Source organism: Myxine glutinosa, chromosome 1 (assembly GCF_964187855.1).
Source record: "Myxine glutinosa chromosome 1, kmMyxGlut1.1, whole genome shotgun sequence".
In the NCBI taxonomy this organism is placed as follows: domain Eukaryota; kingdom Metazoa; phylum Chordata; class Myxini; order Myxiniformes; family Myxinidae; genus Myxine; species Myxine glutinosa.
In genome coordinates, this window is record NC_136261.1 from 300,067,873 (window position 1) to 300,087,037 (window position 19,165).

The 19,165-nt window shown below is 44.5% G+C and overlaps 1 protein-coding gene across 1 annotated transcript in view; it reads left to right on the plus strand.

Moving 5' to 3' along the window:
* Positions 1-19,165, plus strand: part of LOC137439416 (rab GDP dissociation inhibitor beta) — a 75,897-nt gene that overhangs the window by 2,344 nt on the left and 54,388 nt on the right. The window contains exons 2-3 of the mRNA XM_078768180.1: positions 2,746-2,853; positions 8,659-8,755. Coding sequence (XP_078624306.1) covers positions 2,746-2,853; positions 8,659-8,755 — 205 coding nt within the window. The remainder of the gene's footprint in view (positions 1-2,745; positions 2,854-8,658; positions 8,756-19,165) is intronic.

Here is a 19,165-nt window from a genome sequence, read left to right on the forward strand (position 1 = left end):
AATGATGTGGGTGGGGAGAGGGAGGTAGAGTGTGAAGGATGTGGGTGGGGAGAGGGAGGGAGAGTGAATGATGAGGGTGGGGAGAGTGTGAATGATGAGGGAGGGAGAGTGTGAATGATGAGGGAGGGAGAGTGTGAATGATGAGGGAGGGAGAGTGTGAATGATGAGGGAGGGAGAGTGTGAATGATGAGGGAGGGAGAGTGTGAATGATGAGGGAGGGAGAGTGTGAATGATGAGGGAGGGAGAGTGTGAATGATGAGGGAGGGAGAGTGTGAATGATGAGGGAGGGAGAGTGTGAATGATGTGTGAATGATGAGGGAGGGAGAGTGTGAATGATGAGGGAGGGAGAGTGTGAATGATGAGGGAGGGAGAGTGTGAATGATGAGGGAGGGAGAGTGTGAATGATGTGTGAATGATGAGGGAGGGAGAGTGTGAATGATGAGGGAGGGAGAGTGTGAATGATGAGGGAGGGAGAGTGTGAATGATGAGGGAGGGAGAGTGTGAATGATGTGGGTGGGGAGAGGGAGGGAGAGTGTGAATGATGAGGGTGGGGGGAGGGAGGGAGAGTGTGAATGATGCAGGTGAGGGTGGGGGGAGGGAGGGAGAGTGTGAATGATGCAGGTGGGGGAAGGGAGGGAGGGAGGAAGAGTGTGAATGCTGGGGGGGGGGGAGGGGGTGGAGGAAGAGTGTGAACGGTGAAGGGGGGGGGGGAGGAAGAATGTGAACGGTTGTTGAAGGAGTTTGTGAGCAAAGATGGAGGGGACATGGGGTGGGTGGGGAAGGGAAAATTGTGGAGAGATAATGTGAATGGCGGGGGGAGGTGGGAATGGAGGGAGAGTGCAAATGGTGGGGGTTGGTGGAGGAAGAATGTGAATGGGTTGGGAGAGGGAGAGGGAGAGGGAGAGGGAGAGGGAGAGGGAGAGGGAGAGGGAGAGGGAGAATGTGAATGGGGATGGGGATGTGGATGGAGGGTACATGTTCGTTCGTTGGTTGGTTAGTGTGGAGGGGAAGGAGTTGGGGAAGGACAATGTGAGCTGTGTGGGGGGTGGGGGGGGGGGGGGGGAAAGGACTGGGGGTGGGAGGGGAAAGAGAGAATGAGAACAGTTGGGGAAAAGAGAACGTAAACGGGAAGGTAGTGGGGGCTGATGGAGGGTACGGTACATGTTGGTGGGGGGGGGGGGGGGAGGGGGAGGGGGAGGTGGAGATTGGGGAGGGAATGTCAAGGGTGAGCAAGCAAGCAAGGGGGGGGGGGGGGGAGGTAGAGAGAATGTGAATGGTTGGGGTTGGGGGGGGGTGGGGGGCGGGGCTTATCCAACAGTTATATGATTGTGTGGAAGGAGGGACAGAGACAGATGGTGAAAGTTAGAGGTGCATGTGAGGAGTTAATGCAAGTTTTCTCAGTTCTGAAGGATGATCTCAATGTTGTACCATTATTGGCCCTGATTGATCATGGTACTGCGGTTACGTGGTTTACCATCTGTTTTTTTTTTTTTTTTTTTTTTTTTTTTATTAACGTGTGGGTGGGTAGAGGGGAGGGAGGGAGAGTTCACACTCTCTGCGGTTACGTGTTTTTTTTTCTTTTTTTTTTTTTTTTTTGTGTGTGTCCTTCCCCAACTCCTTCCCCTCCCCTCCACACTAACCAACGAACGAACATGTACCCTCCATTCACATTCTCCCTCTCCCTCTCCCTCTCCCTCTTCCAACCCATTCACATTCTTCCTCCACCAACCCCCACCATTTGCACTCTCCCTCCATTCCCACCTCCCCCCGCCATTCACATTATCTCTCCACAATTTTCCTTTCCCCACCCACCCCATGTCCCCTCCATCTTTGCTCACAATTTTTTTGTTTTTTTGTTCTGTTTGACCAATTAAGCAGATCTAGTGTGGTAAATTTCTCCCTCCATCCCCCAAATACATCTTGAGTAATTTTTTTGCTTGTTCAAAAATACACGTGCATATGAACACAGAAGGATGTGGATACACGCTAGAAAACGCCATTTGCCATATTGGAGCCATCAGGATGATCTCTGTTAGGATGCAGGGTTTGGCTGCTACTCCTCTTTCCTCAAACAAATCCAGCCGCAGCCAATAAAGTTTCACAAAAGCAATTGGCAAGAGTTAACTTCCACATAGACACAAATAAAACGAAATAGAAATGGAGTATAGCAAATAACGCATGCACGTGTGCACACACTGCTTCAGAGGAGCTTAGCCTATGACCATGGGGGTGAAGTAACCTCCCGGTGCACTCTGGGTGTTGGTGATGCCGACTTGTGGTGGTGTTTTTATTTACTTTTAGGGATAATTCACCGCTGCACCCTTCACACGAGACGTCATCCAGGGGCTTGTCCGCACTCTGTTCTGTAAATGCTGAGCATGCGAAGGAGGCATCACACCATTTTTAGTCTTTGGTGTGACTCGACCAAGGTCTGAATTGAACTGCCGACCACCAAGACTCAGAATGGATGTTCTAACCACACAGTTACTGAGTCAATTTTGAAAAAAAAAAAAGATTGTTGGGGTTTCAATGAACAGTCAAATGTACTCGAATACCAGGGTGACAGTAGCCCTGTCTTTTTCTTTCAGAATTTATTGATTTGACTCAAGCTACCGGTTAGCCGGAGAACTTGTTTTGCAAACCGGGGTAGAGAAAGCGTGCCATTGTTTGGCAAGTTGAAGTAGAGCATTCCGATAAGCACATGTTATTGAACATGCTCTGTTTTGTACTTTTCCTTGGTTGCAGGAATGTATCCTTTCGGGGATCATGTCCGTTGGTGGAAAGAAAGTCCTGCACATGGATAGGAACTCGTACTATGGGGGCGAGAGTGCCTCCATTACACCACTCGAGGAGGTTTGTGTAACTCGACTTTGGACTCTATTTTCACAGGCAATTTGAAAATCTTGTGAAGTATGGAATTTTGTAATAAATAAACGTCATTATACTCGTACGACGTTTCATATTGATTGATTTCCTCCCCCACTCCCCCTTTCCCCTCCCCCTCTTCCCATCCCCTTCCCCAGCGCTCTCTCCCCAAATAAAAAAAGCAGAGATTTTAGGTTGTCCATTGCATCAACTTGTTCAAAAGGATATGCCCAGAGTACAAATGCGGAGCGTGCCATATATGGTGGCAGAATAGTTTGGTGACTACTTCCTTGACTGAACTGTGGTCAAACAGTTTATGTTTGATGGAAAAAATTTCAATTTCGTGCACCAACTTCAGGAAATGACGCATTGTGGTGCACGTTTTTCCGAACAAGAATTTCCCAAAACTCATGCTTGATCTAAAATTGATCATAAGCTTGAACCTTTTGCCTGTACTCAATAAAATTGGTCATTTTAAAGTGATTCTTCGAGCCTATTTGGTCATGACACAACATGAATATGAATGAATGATCGTTTTGAGGCCATTTTCCCCGCTAGAGCGGGGGTTAGTCTTGCGGGCCCCATGACAATCATGGTTCCCTGTTTGAGGCAATGTTTTTATGGCCGGATGCCCTTCCTGACGCCAACCCTTAGTCGCCTCCTACGATGCGCAGGGATACGGTGTACCTATTCTAAACCGGGGTACACACCGGGATCATTCATCCCAACAAGCTGGTACTCGATTTGAAGGATGACAGGCTGAGTCAACCCCCTGGCGTTAATTCAGCGATCGACCGGGATTCGAACCCAGGATCCTGGGATCCCAAGCCGGCACCCTAACCGCTAAGCCAACACCAGGCTATGACGCAACAATGCCCTATAATGGTTTGATGAAGGCTGTTGCTATGTTTTCGTTTCAATTTTTGGCTTTACTCCGAAAACATTTCAGCAAAGCATATAAACACTTCCTTTTTCATGAAGCGTGTGTTTTTTAATTCGCTAACTTGTTTCCTGCATTTAGGTTATCAGTGCATTCAATCTTGGTTAAAATTGATCGAATGAACTATTTTGCTCAGTTTCACCTTTGTCTTACATGGCCATAAACCCATGTCAATTGTTGAGGTAGCTCTGAGCAACCTGCTTTTAACAAACGATTGAGCGCATGTGCAAGGAGCGTGCTTCTTTTGTGTTTACCATATTTGTAAAATGCCGAGTATCTTGCACACTCGAAAATTGATGGATATGTCTACTATATAAGAGAGCCGTTGGTCTGTGTCGCAATTTTTCTCAGAGATGGCTAAACGGATCTTTGTAAAACATTCAGAGGTTCATCAGTGAGTGCCTGGGAGTGTTTTATGCGAAATTTTATTTTATTTATTTATTTATTTATATTCTTTTTTTGGATTAAAAAAAAAATCTCTCCATAGTGCCTAAGCCTTGTTGATTAATGACAGTTATATACAAGTACACATTCGCATAAATAAATACAAAACAATCGCCAGACATTTGAACACAAATAATCAAACGATGCCAGAAGCGGGTGAAGTTGGTAGTAAGACTTCTTCTTTCTGAACGTCATCATGCTTAACTCAGAAACGTGATCAACGGCACATTCAGCAGCATATATTCAACAAAAAGGTAAAATGATGATTTGACATATGTGATGGATTCTGATTTGGATGTAATTGCTTTTCCATTATATATGCCCTCATTTCAAATATGTTAATGTTTCTTTTTCGCTTGAGCAACGCCGGGTACTCCAGCTATAAACACTTGTATACTTCACTCGGGGTACAAATACAAATTTGACTGGGGGGTAACATAGGCTATGTGGGCACGACCTCATTCAGGGGTGTGGGGGACCAGGGAAGGGGCATAAATTCTCTACGTAAATGTGTACCGTGTATTCTGTAGTGCCTCCTGGTGTTGGTGGCAGAGGGTATTACGATTTCCTTTTTTTTTTTACCTGGGAAACACTGAGGTTAAAGCACTGTTTGCATGGCTAAATTTTTCCTCCTTCCCTTCTTCCCCTCCCCCAAAACGGAGGGGCCTGTCAAAGCCCCCCCCCCCTCTTAGATGTATATGTAGTATATATTTCCTGTCCCTCTCCTCATTTCCCCTGCCCTCCTCTCCTCCCCCTTCCACTCCCCCCACTTCCTTCCTCACCCCTCCCTCCTGCCTCCCACCCACCCCACCCCCCTCCAATGCCTTTGACTTTGACAGGCTCCTTCATTTTGGGTGGAGGAGTGGTGGAAGGGAAGGAGGAAAAATTTAACCATGCAAAAAGTGCTTTAACCTTAGTGTTGCCCAGGTAAAAAAAGAAATTGTAATACCCTCTGCCACCAACACCAGGTGGCGCTACACGGTACACCTTTACATAGAGAATTTACGCCCCTCCCCCGTTCCCCCACACCCTCGCATGAGGCCGCGGCCACATGCCTATGTTATCCCCCCCAGACAAAGTTGTATTTGCATTTGTACCCCAAGTAAAGTATGTGTTTAGAGCCAGAATACCCAGCGTTGCTCAAGCGAAAAAAGAAACATTAACATCTATCTATAATTCCACTAATCTCTGTGTGTATGTTTGTTTGTATGTTTGTATGTTTGTATGTTTGTCTGTGACCGCTGTTTCTCGACAACTACCGGTCCGATATACTTGAAACTTGCCAGGTATATTGCTGGGGACCCGAGGATGTGCCTTTTCAAGGTTTTAAATTAATCGCAGAAGTAGTTACCGAGCTATGTCCAAAAAACGATTCAACCAATCAGAGAGCAGCGAGCTATCACGTGTGCCGAACGTGGCGAACAGACTCTGCCTCGGATGGCACATTTGAGAGCGTATTCATTTATTTCCCGTCGGCAAACTATGTTGGCGCTATGTTGGCGTTAAACTATGTTTTAAAACTAATTAAAACTAATTTGCGATTCTTTCGCTTTCCTGCGATATGCGACCTTCCGGAGCTCCTGTGAGAGCGTGCGCCATTACGGATAGTACGGGTACGGGCATGCCATATGTTGGCGTTAAACTATGTTTTAAAACTAATTAAAACCATTTCATGTAAATAGAGGGGGGGGGGGATTGTCACTGTACTCGCAAGCCGTTCGCCGTTCGCTTTGGCGTTGCGAATGGACCAAAACATTTCATGGACCAAACCATTTCATGTAAAGCGTTCGCCGTTCGCTTTGGCGTTGCGAATGGACCAAAACATTTCATGGACCAAACCATTTCATGTAAATAGAGGGGGGGGGGATATAATTTTAGATATATATATAGTACGGGCATGCCCTAGTATTTGAAATGAGGGCAAATATAATGGAAAAGCAATTGCATCCAAATCAGAATCCATCACAAATGTCAAATCATCATTTTACCTTTTCGTTGAATATCTGCTGGTGAATGTGCCCATTCATCACGTTTCTGAGTTAAGTATGATGACTTTCAGGAAGAAGAAGAAGCCTTACTACCAACTTTGCCCACTTCCAGTATCATTTGATTATTTGTGTTCAAATGTCTGGTAATTGTTTTGTATTTAGTTATGCGAATGTGTACTTGGATATAACCTATTAATCAAAAAGGTTTAGGCACTATAGAGCGATGTAAAAAACAACAACCCCCAAACAAACTTCGTTTCCCCCCCCCCTTTTTTTTTTTTTTTTTTTTTTTTTTTTTTTCTCCTCTCTCTTCCTCTTTCCCTATTTCTATTTTTGACCTAAAAAGCTAAGCAGTCACTGATGAACCTCTGAAAGTTTGACAAAGATCCGTTCAGCTATCTCTGAGAAAAATTGTGACAGACCAACGGCTCTTATATCGTAGATAAGGGCTTTTAGACCCGGTAAATGCATCATGGCATTAAGAGCCATGAGCACATGTTTTTCACTTCTCGGATAGCTTCAGCAGTGCACACTCGAGTCTATTTTTAAAGGTCACAAGCAAAGGATAGTGGAGTCATCGACCATGGTTTTACCCTTGCTGGAGCTAATCAGGACGACACACCATATAATCGATTACCTGTGATCATGAAACCCAGTCAGCTTAATATTGTGTTAAACCTCCTAGCTTATACATGCACTCATGGCATTTAACGATCCCCAACCGTGAACCCACCTCTTGGTTGGTGAGGCAGTAAGGCAGAGGTAATGACGGGTAGCCTATAGTGTACACCCAATATTATTTTGAATTGACGAAATTGGCCGAGGTTAAACTGCTGTTTTACATAACGCTCAAGAACAAATAACTTCCTGTGTACTGATAGCACTACCTGCAGATGTCGGTGATATATTCGACCGTCACCCAGTTTCAATATTCAAATCTATAATAAAGTTATATTCTTACCTCCGCCCACCAAAGGTGGAAGGAAGTTACGTGTTCACCCGTGTTCATCTCTATCTGTCAGCTTTGTTTGTCTGTTAGCAGGATATCTCGAAAGACAGATTTGTATCAAACTTGCTGCGTGGATAGCTTATGGACCAAGGACCAATTGGTTCGATATTGGTGAATATCCAAATCCGAAACCTGATTGCGCATTCATTTATTTGTATTATATTGCACATTGCACATTTATTTTGCATATATTTTGTATCGTGGCATATTTACCTGATTGCCTCAAGTTTGGCGAGCATTAATATCCTATTGGACGCCTAGGCACTAGGTCTGATCTCGACTTGATATCTTGTCGGGTTTGACCAGTTCACTCCAGGGAGGAGCTTCTGCTCCTCACTGAAATAGGACCTACTCCTATTGATGAGTGGTCCAATTGTATGACAATTCATTCTGGCCCTTCTTGGTTAGGATGTGTGCGCTTGATTGACCATGTACTTCAGCCTTCGGGCTGAGGGGCATGTGTATGCTTATGGGACAGTCTTGTTGGACCGTGTACTTTGGCCGTGGGGTCAAGGTGCGCGTCCCAAGCTGTTTAGATTTATTTTTTTTTGCTCGATATAAAACGTTGGCCTCATAAGGTGAGGGCCAGCAAGCCCGAAACGTGAATCCGTGGATGTTCCCTCTCCGGGGTGTACTGGTCTATAAAAGTGAGAATTAAATTATCTTCCAGGTATTGGCTGTAATACAATCCTATGGAGAAGTTGGGGGGCTGTAGCTCTGCTAAGCTAATGCTTGATAAGTGGAGTCTATGCAAGTGTTTGGTCAGAAGTCTCCTTTAAATAAATATATATGTATAGTACTTTGCAATAAGAGCAAAGCAGACTCCCAGCTTAACATCTCTTGTACTTGTAGCAAAATTATTGCAATGCCAGCTGAAACCCGTGAAATGTAACACCATGGAAATATGCCTCTGTCACACCACTATCCAAGACCATTCCTTATGGCATAAGGTTTGAGTCATCCGTATACGTCAAGCGGTGTGTGCGTGCTGGCTTTCCGTATGTATGCTGGAGGACACCCATACAGCTGGAGCACAAACAACTGACAAAGCTCCAGCTTAGGAACAGGATGATTGTGCTGTTCGTCAGGGTGAAATAGATTTTGCCTCAACACCTCACTAAATAAAGTCGCGGAAAGTGCAAAACTGTCGAGCGCTAAAGAGAAAGTAGTCATGAAGGCCGAGACCACAGAAGGGAGTGTTGAAGTGGTACTTTCTTGACCTAACTGGGAGACGAGAAGAGAAATGAATGGATACCACAAAAGTTCCTCTGAAATTGCTCTGATTTTGCTTCTCGATGAAAAGCATGACGGAATAAATTTGATCGATTTTAAGTGGAAGTGGATGTTGCCTGTTGATGTTTTTACTGACACAAAACTGATCGCATCCCATCCTTTTTCTCTTTTCTTTTCAGTTTTTCAAGCGGTTTGGCTTTCTAGAACCACCAGCCTCAATGGGTCGTGGCAGGGACTGGAATGTTGACCTCATTCCAAAATTTCTCATGGCAAATGGTATGTGTGTCTTCTGTCTCTTCTGTCTTGCTTGGAATTTGGTCTCACATTTTGTGAAATATAAACTTGCTTTTATTTCTCGCTTTTTTCCATCAACTTAACTACCTTCCATATGCTGTTCCATCTCGATTTTGCTAAACATGCAAGAGTGAGCCTGAAAGAGTGCATGTGCATTAAATTTTAAAAAAAAATCCACAGGAAGTATGTTACAAAAGAAGTATCATGTTAAACCCTATAGGAGATGCATAACTACCATCTGCCTTGCAGTCTCAGCAGATGTCTCTCATTCTGTAACGTTCTCATGTGCTACATGCTGATAGAGGAGGTTGAGTAGATGAGCTTAACAGCTACATGTATTGGCCTAACAGTTCTGTATATTCTGGGTCCTTTTCATTCGTAAAGTACTATACTGCAGTTAGCTTGCAATCCATGGCAGATTTTCCCACAGAAATTATTATCGCAGGGTTTCCCAGACTGCGCATGCGTTAATGGTGTGCAACCACTTATGATGCTGTATTGTGGTTGTGTTTTGTTTCATTGAAGGTTTTTTTGTTTTATTTCTGGTTGTTGTGGTTTGAGTGCAGTACCCCATTGCTGCTTCCTTGTGCTAGAATCATTGTCATCACTTAAGCCATTATTGTGCTGCTTTGGCTGAAGAATGAAAAAGTACAATTTGGCAGTTTGGCGACCTCCTGATTTGACACTTTAGCGATGCATTCTGGCATCTATCAGTCTTGATAGTTGTAGATCCCCCACCCCTCAACCCATGGATAATTCTCAGCCCTTTAGACCCCATTGGACCATTTTCAGACCTTTAGACCCCATTGGACCATTTTCAGACCTTTAGACCCCATTGGACCATTTTCAGACCTTTAGACCCCATTGGACCATTTTCAGACCTTTAGACCCCATTGGACCATTTTCAGACCTTTGGACACCATTGGACCATTTTCAGACTTTTAGACCCCATTGGACCATTTTCAGACCTTTAGACCCCATTGGACCATTTTCAGACCTTTCAGGCCCTTGAGACCCTTTGGACTCTTTCGCTGTTTTTCAATTCAGAGTGCATGGTTAAGCTACTCTACTCTACTCTACTCTACTGCACTGTACTGTCCGATCGTATGCATGTGTCGTGGATTTGAATCCCTTTCCCAGGAATAAGCACCTTGTTAAATTCGGACAGTGTACAAGAGGTTTATTATCGATAAGAATACATGTATGGAAGACGTTGGCGTGGCGTGTCGGCCAGTAACACCACATCACAGTGACATCATAGTCCTCACACAGCCGGCCCCAACAAATCTCACCGAGCCACAACCCGTGTCGGCTTGATATACTTTCTTCTAGGATCAGGGAACTCAAAACAACATCCTGTGATCAAATCCCTTCCCAAGGACACAGACTGCCGCCTCGAAGAGGAATTGTACAACGTTGACATTGCAGGATAAGTCTCATTGGCTGTTTTGTCAAGGCCAAACATGGGAATTTGTCATCAGTTTTTTCAAAGCCAGACAACCAGATGCCAGTGAAAATGGACCACAGGGTTTTCAACCTGGAACACTGCTGTCCCCTTCAGGATAGGGATTTAATGAAATCCCCTTCATGTGCCTACACATTTTAGTGAAAAATTACATGTTACATGTATTTGTCCATGAGTGCATCTATTAATTGCATATTGTGGCACCTTGAAACCTTTCAATTTGACCTTTTGACCTTTAGATCTTTACACCTTCAGATATTTAGACCTTTCAGACTTTTCATTCAAAATAAATGACCTTTCATTTTGTAAATAATGAGCAAACCCAACCCACCCAGAGGGTGGGTAAATTGCTAGTCATCATACTAAAATACACAATTTGCTGTCTGTCTGTCTGCCTGCCGATTTTTGACCGTGATACATTTCGTCATTACTTATTCAATTTCAACCAAACTTGACCGGAGGACTAAGGGTCACACAATTAAGGTTGTGGCGAATTAATTTGCCCCCCTCCCCAAGGGGATTGTCTCTGCCAAGGGGATTTTCGCTGCCAATGTGGTTGCGTGTTGAGGTGTATATCCATGTATCCTTTTTTCGTGGCATTTTTCCAAGGCAGCGTCTCATAGCAAATGTAACAACAACACTAAATATTATAGCATAGTATTAATGTTATTACAAAGCAATATTAAAGGAAGACTCCAGAGCCAAATTGTTTTTTAATTATTTAAATCTTTAGAATTAGGTAATATTTAATTTTTAAAAAGAAAAAAAATGCGACACTAAATTCGTCGTAAAATGCGTTTTTAAAAAGGCACGATTAAAAAAAAAAGCTCGTTCTGGAATCCTTGTGATGTCACTGTGACCTCACACGAGGTATAGATCTCAGTTGATTGCGGTGCACACAGTGCATAAACATGGCAGAAGAAGAAGTTTCTGACTCCGATTCGCTCGATAGTTCCTCTGATCTGTCAGACTTTTCAGCCGATGAATACGTATCAGAGGCTGAGGAAAGTATTGTAGAAGAATTTGATATAGAACGGAGAGAATTTGGTGTTCAACCATATCGGTTTGAGGAATACTCCGACGAAGATCCAGAGGCCAATATGGAGGTCGAAGTGGAAAACGACGAAGATGATGCTGAACGGCTCGCAGATTTAGATTACTGGTACGTGTTGGGCTAGCCTACTTGTTGATAGTTTCGGTTAAATATGCGAGGAATATTTATATCAAGCGAGTGTTATTGCAGTAGTGACTTTGTTTGATCGATAAAACGGTAAAAACCCGATCGCCTTGTGCCTGTATCATGGCGTAGCCACAGACACGCAGGCTGCAGCTACTGAGTGTAGTGTACAAATGCACTCGTCACTGTACGTCGGCGTTTTGTAGAATTTTGGCCAATTTATTTATATTTATGGCAGGCATGTTCCACTAGACCCCGAAATAAGTCGATACATGAACAATTATGCTCGCATCCCGGGAGAGGGTGGGGGAGGGGGATAGCCCACATTTTATACATGACACAAACGTCATTTACGATTTAGTGTAGGCCTAGGCCTATGCATTGCAAGTGTCTTTGGGGACACACAGTGACAGTACACTCGCATTCGAGCCTGTGTTTATGATTGTAATACCATTGTTTTTCTTGAATGAAAGGGGGGTTCATAATCTCTCAATTTATGGTTGCGTACATACTTTAAAGGGGCTCTTCAATCATGAAACGTTGTGCAAATATTGGTATAAACCAGCAAAATAAATTGGCTACCTATTATACAATTATATTTTGTTTCTAGGACTGCACTCATAGTACTAACACAGTGCCCAGCCAAATGTTATGGCCCTTTAGGCCACTTAAAGGTGCACTTTATTGAATCTTGCGTGAGGTGACGTAGACTCTGTTGCAGTGATGTCACTAGGGTCACATTGTGCTAGAACATGATATAATAAAGCCAGCATGACGGCAAGTCACCTCTGGAGCCTGAGAATGACAGGATTTTGAACGTCAAAATGCGATAAGGATTCAATACAGTGCGGCATGATGAATTGTCAATTGAAGCGAATTATTATTATCCACAAGGCCTAGGCCTAAGTAGTAATAAAAAGAAATTTCTTACCCTCATTAACTCTCGTTTAGCGACAGCAGTTCGAGGTCTCTTCAAAGTCGGCGTGGAACATGAAGTCTGGGCCTGGGGCAAGATGGTAGGCATCGCAAATTCAGTGTCGGCGCCAGTGGCCTGAGTGGGCGACATCATCATCATCGACGTAGAACGGCGTTATATTCTTCGACGTGGTGGCTGGCGAAGCAAGTGTCCTGCAGGTACCCTCTGGATATTTGGATGGGATTTGCAAAGGCTTCAAATCTAGTCTGGCAGCGTGTCCCATACTCAAAGCCAAAAAGCTGACATCACTGGTCAAAATGTTCACTGCAAAGCCTCGTCGACTTGGTAGGACCTTTCCATCGTGCTCGAGTTCGTCGGACAAACCTCTTCCAAGTGTTATTGCTGGCAACATCCTTTGGGAATTCATGCAGTGTTCGCGCAAAAGGCTCCTAGACTTTGCTGCACCCGTACAAAACACAACTATAAACCATTTAGAATCCGATATGCAGGACAATATAACTAGAATAGAAACACTCCACACTATTGTATTGTATTGCAAACCATTTGTAAAGTATTTCCGGCTTCCCTGATCACCTCTTGTGACGTCGTACTGTGCATGGGCACATGGTCTAAGATTTGCAGAAGCGTTTTCGTCGATGGTCTATTAATTATTGGCGCATTTAAGGTCGGATTACAAGGAAACGACTTCTTGGGTTGATTATTATTATTATTATCATTATTATTTATTTTTTTTTTAGATGTTATGTACTGATCAAAGATTATGTAGAAGCATTTAACTAAAAAAAAAATTGGGGTCTGGAGTCTTCCTTTAATACTAATAATATCCCGTCTCCCCAAGAGGTTTTCCCTCCTTGAACAAAAACGGCGTGTTAACGTGTATAACTATAAACAGCTTATCGTGCCGTTTCATGAAACACCCCTAACAGAAGTAAAAATATAACAAACCACAAACACGTTTGATTACCTTTTGAAACAGTCGCTCCTGCTGTTTAATATGAAACTGAAAGGGAGAAAACCTGGGTTGTGTTCAGCTACCAAGCAGCTAGCTAGCGCTTGCCAAGCCAGCCACACCTTATCAACGGTTTTAGATGGAGTGCTTGCTCTAATGCTTAAACCATTTGGTGAACGCTCTACCAGAAACTTGGTAAATGAACGCACCCCCCAATGTGCTTGTGGCCCGACCCTAGATCTACTGTAAACTATATAGCCCAGAGAGGAATGGCCCTTCCTGCCACTCCCATAGGGAATGGGTGTACTAGTCATATAAATACGACAATTATTTGAGACGTGCCGGCACATGCGCAGAGTGCAGGAAAAACGTAAAAACCTTCCATGTCCGTAAAGCTAACACACACGCAGCCATGCAGTTTGGCGTCAACTTGTCACTGAAGTGCAACAGACATTAAAGCTGTTGAGTAAAAATGTAAACACATTTTTAAAGTACAAACACCAGTAATGAAAACATTTAAAATGAGAATGGCACTCGGTTGAGCACATACCTCCACCAGGTTGAACAGTTTACGTTTTGTATCCCACTGATTGGCCGAATCTGGATCCGTATCTGAAACAAAATCGAATTGGCTTTTCTTGTTTCCGAACCAACTCGTCCACCTAGTTTTGTCATAAGTCTTCCACAACATTTTGAAATACCATGCTATATATACTTTTTTTGGGGCTTGTCTCTCAATGGTGAAGAATCACTTAAAACATTATAGGAACCAGATCCAGGTCTGGATCTTCACAAAAATCTTATCATTTCGTCCTTATCACACAAACGACCTGTCCACCAAATATCGTCCGAATCGGTCCACATCCTTTTGAGATATCCTGGTCAAAGTCAGACAAATAGACAGACAGGATTGAAAACATAACCTCCGCCCACCTTCGGTGGCGGAAGTGACAAGCGTTTGCGGAGAAAATAGTTTTTGGATCAGGATTTCAATTCAACCAATTATGGCTGGAATATCACTTCACCAATGATGTCATCATTATCACCCTATATACAGTCACGTGAAAAAGTAAGTATGCCCCATTAAATGTTTTAAAAATCTTTTTAACATATGTGGACATATCAATATTTGATCTTCATTTAAACAGTATCTACAGATAAAGGTGATCCAATTGAACAAAAAACAATGAAAAATTGACTTTGCAATAATTTATTCAACAAAAAATTAACAGAGATGCCATTTTCTTCTGTGGAAAAAGTCAGTACACCCTTGGCTCTCATAGGTGGTATTGCACCCTTTGGCAGAAACAACCTGAAGTAGGCGTTTCTTATAACTGTCTACCAGTCTCTGACATTGACTGGGAGAAATTTTTGCCCACTCCTCCATGCAGAATTCTTTCAGCTGTGCAATGTTTGATGGGTTTCTTGCATGCACAGCTCGTTTCAAATCCCCTCACAACATCTAGATGGAATTTAGATCCGGGCTTTGACTTGGCCATTCCAGAACCCTCCATTTCTTTCTTTCAGCCATTCCTTGGTGGATTTACTGGTATGTTTAGGGTCATTGTCATGTTGCAAGGTCCACCTTCGGTTGAGCTTCAACACTCTGACAGATGGCCTCACATTGTCCTCAAGCACCCTCTGGGACAATGAAGAATTCATAGTGGATTCAATTGTGGTAGACTCGTGCACTTTGACCTCAACAGTGGCAAGATCTACCTGTAGGTCCCGTGATGACATTCTGGGGTTCTTGGAGACTTCTTTCAGCATCTTGCGGTCTGCTCTCGGGCTGAACTTGCTGGGGCGGCCTGGCCTGAACAAGTAGGCAGTTGTTTGGAATCTTCTCCACTTGAAGATGATCTTCCGGACAGTCGAATGATTGATTTCAAATTGTTTGGAGATCTTTTTAAATCCCTTCCCAGACTCGTAGGAATCTATAACCTTCTTTCTGAAGGCCTCAGAGAGCTCTTTTGATCGAGGCATGGTGACGTCGCACACTTCAACAACAAAGAGCAAACTAAACTAAATGTCTGAGGTTTAAATAAGACAGGTTCCTCCAAGATCCTCTCAAACGATGTTCTAATCATTTGCACCTGAGCTGGTGCACCTGATTCTAATTTTAGGTATTTGAAGTAGTGATAAATGTCGGGGTGTACTTACTTTTTCCACATGCGAAATTTGCATTTATGTTTATTTAAATTGTACTTTTCTTTTTTTTTTTTTTTCTTTTTTTTTTGTATACAGGATCGAGGCTCGTGAAAGAGCTAACATTTATCACACAAAAAAAAATCAAACAGACACAAAACATGAGGGCAGCGGTAGACAAGATGGGGAGAAAAGGGGACGCATACAAACAACATTTGAGAGCAGGGACATCGGGAAATCTGTGGGAGGGCTTGGGGGGGAGGAGGCGTGGGAAGGAGGGGTGGGAGAAGTATAAAACACAAGGACACTGCAAGGACCTCCAGGGAGGAAGTTGGTATTTCAGAAAAGTGAATCTGGGGTGAAATTAGTGGGGGTAGAAAAGATCAAGGTTTTGGATGAGGGAAGATAAGAGATTGTGGTGAACAGCTGTTTTAAAGACCTGGAGGGAAGAGTGGGATTGAAGAGAGTGAGGGAGTTTGTTCCAGAGGCGGGAGAAAAGAGGAATGAAGGAGTGAAGGTGAGCAGAGAGTCTTGATTTTGGCAGTTTAACCATAAGGGGGTTGCAGGCAGATCTTGTGCGACCTGCAGGAATATTTGGGGGACAGAGCCCAGAGAGAGCTGGGCGAGCAAGGCCGGAGAGGAGTCGGTGGAAGACAGCAAGCCCACCAACCTGCCAGCGATGAGTAAGTGAAAGGACCTCGGAGTTAGCTTCATCGCGGGAGATTCCAACGATTATGAAAGCTTTGGTTTCAACAGCGTGAAGCCGAGCTCGGTGTGAGGCAGGAGCAGCGGCCCCGAGGGGAGAACAGTATTCCATTGAACTGCGGATGAAAGCCTTGTATGTGGTGAGGAGCTCAGGTGTGCCAAGGAAGGACTTCGCACGACGGAGGATGCCCAGTCGGTGACTGGCTTTGGAGGTCAGATTTGAAATGTTTTCCCAGGAAAGATCATGGCAGATAGTGAGACCCAAAAGCTTGAGTAACAGAGCTTCTTGGAGAGGATTATTCAGAAAGTGGATGGGAGGGTTGTCTAGTCGGTCTTTTTGGAGAGACAGTAAGAGTGTGAGATTTGTCAGGATTGAAAGACATGTTCCACTTGTTTGACCAGTCTGTGATTTTGTCCAGGTCTGCAAAGTGAGGAGGCTGCAGACTGCCGATCTGAGGGATGAGGAATGGGGTGGCAGAGAGTTGAGTCATCAGCAAAGAGATAGAGAGGATTTTCAAGAGAGCCAGAGAGATCATTGATACAACAAACAACAACAGGCATTATAAGGCCATTTTAAAGAGGGAGGGGGGGGGGGGGTGAGCCTTGCGGTCCCCATTACAATCTTCTCCATTTTGCTCTATTTTCTGCATCTCCCCTTGTTAACCCCCTTGCCCGCATTTCTTCTTCGACCATCTTTAGCCAAGTCTTTCTCGGTCTTCCCCGTCCTCTACTTCCTTCCACATTCATTTCCATCACTCTTCTCAACCAGTCACTTTCATCCTTCCTCAACACATGACCAAACCATCTCAAACTGTTTCTCTTCACAGCATCCATCACAGGCTCTATTCCCATCATCTTTCGCAATTCATCCTTTGGCTCCCTCTCTCTCAACGATACTCCACACATCCACCGAACCATTCGCATTTCCACCCTTTCCAGCCTTCGTTGCTGCTCTACGTTCATTACCCATGTCTCGCTCCCATAAATCATAACACTTCTCACACATGCAGCATCCACCTTTCCCTTCAGCTTCAACGACACTCCCCTCCTCGTCAGCACGCCACTCAGTTCCTGAAACTTCTTCCATGCACATCTCACTCGAGCAACCGTTGCCGAGTCTGATCCACCTTCTCCATTCAGCATGTCTCCTAGGTAACAAAATGTTTTCACACCTTCCAGCTTCACGCCGTCTCCAAGATCCAACTCAACATTTCCCCCATCTGCAGCTCTCTCTGTGCACACCTTACACTTGAATGTAGCTGCCACACTGGTTAATGACCCTCTCAAACCACTACATTTTTGATGACACCACTCAGCGCACATTGTACATTGAATTGATTTCACTCCGACACCCTTCCTGCACATAGCACATGGCCACTTCCCAGTTCTTTCCACCTCACCACATGCTTTACCACTTGCCATCACCTTTGTTTTTCCGATATTCACCTTCAGACCTTTCGTCTCCATACATTCCTTCCACTTGTTCATCTTCTCCTTCAGGCCATCCATACTTTCTGCAATCAACACCAGATCATCTGCATACAACAACTCCCACGGTAAACCCTCCTTTACGTTCCGAGCCAGTACCTCCATCACAGCTACAAATAGTAGTGGACTTGGTACCGACCCCTGATGCACTCCCACCTTCACCTCAAACTCACCACTGTTCCCGTCCTTCGTCCTTACAGCTGTGCGCGCTCTTTTGTACATTGCCATCACTACTCTGATCAACCATTCCTCCACTCCTAACTTCCTCAATGGCCATGTCACCACTTCACGTGGAACCCTATCGAATGCTTTTTCCAGATCAACAAACCCAAGAAACAACTTCTTCCTTCTCCTGCAACTGCCTCGCAATAAAATGTGCGTCTGTCGTTCCTCTTCCTGGCATAAATCCAAACTGCATTTCATCAATCTTCACTTTCTTCCTTATCCTCCTCTCCAACACCCTTTCCAATACCTTCATTCCATGCTCCAATAACTTTATCGTTCGATACGAGCCACAGTCCAGAGGGTCACCTTTCCACTTGCATAGAGGGACGAGGGTACTCGGTTCCCAATCCACTGGAATGCGGCCTTCTTTCACCACCAGATTGCAGATCTCTGTCATTCTCTTCACACCCCAATTTCCCGCTGCCTTCAACATATCTCCCACAACTCCCGTCGGCCCTCCCGCTTTTCTACTCTTCATTGCTTTTATCGCTTCCTCAACTTCCCTCTCGGTTATCTTCTCTGCCGGTCCTAAAACTGGGTTACTCTCTATGTTGCCATCCCATTCATTCTCTGCATTCAACAGTATTTCCATATATCTCTTCCATCTTCCTTTAATTCCATCTGGGTCCACAACGATTTGTCCCACTTCATCCTTAAAGCAACTCACCCCCATCACATCACACCTCTCTTTCACTATCTGCTTTGCAATCCTGAATACCGCTCTCTGACCCTCTTCCAAATCCAAGCGTTCTCCGAACATTTTCCTGCATGCCTCCTGCGCCTTTGCTACCTCTTTCTTTGCAGCCTTCTTGGCTGCCTTATAACTTTCATGCTCTTCCTTTTCTGCCCCCGTACCCTTCTGCCACTCCTTGAACTTCTTCCTCTTCTTGTCAATCTTCTTTCCAACTCCATCATCCCACCACCATGTTATCGAGTGCCTCGGTGGTCCTTTTGTCCATCCACATACCTCACCAACGGCTCCCAACAGACTTTCATCTTTCATCCATCCACTTTCAAGCTCAACCACATCATCCTCTACCATACTCAGCCTCTCTTTTAATGCCTTCCTCACTGTCACCTCTTTCAACCTCCACACCTTCATTCTCGGTTGGTACTTCACCCGCCGAGCTCTCCTCGTACCTTTCAACCTTATGTCGCAGACAACCAAGTGGTGCTGTGAAACAGCCTCCTCCCCTGGGATCACCTTTATGTCCCGGAGGTGCCCCCTATCTCGCCTACGCACCATCAGGTAGTCAACGGTTGTCGTCGACCCACCTTACATGTATGTAACAAGCTTATTA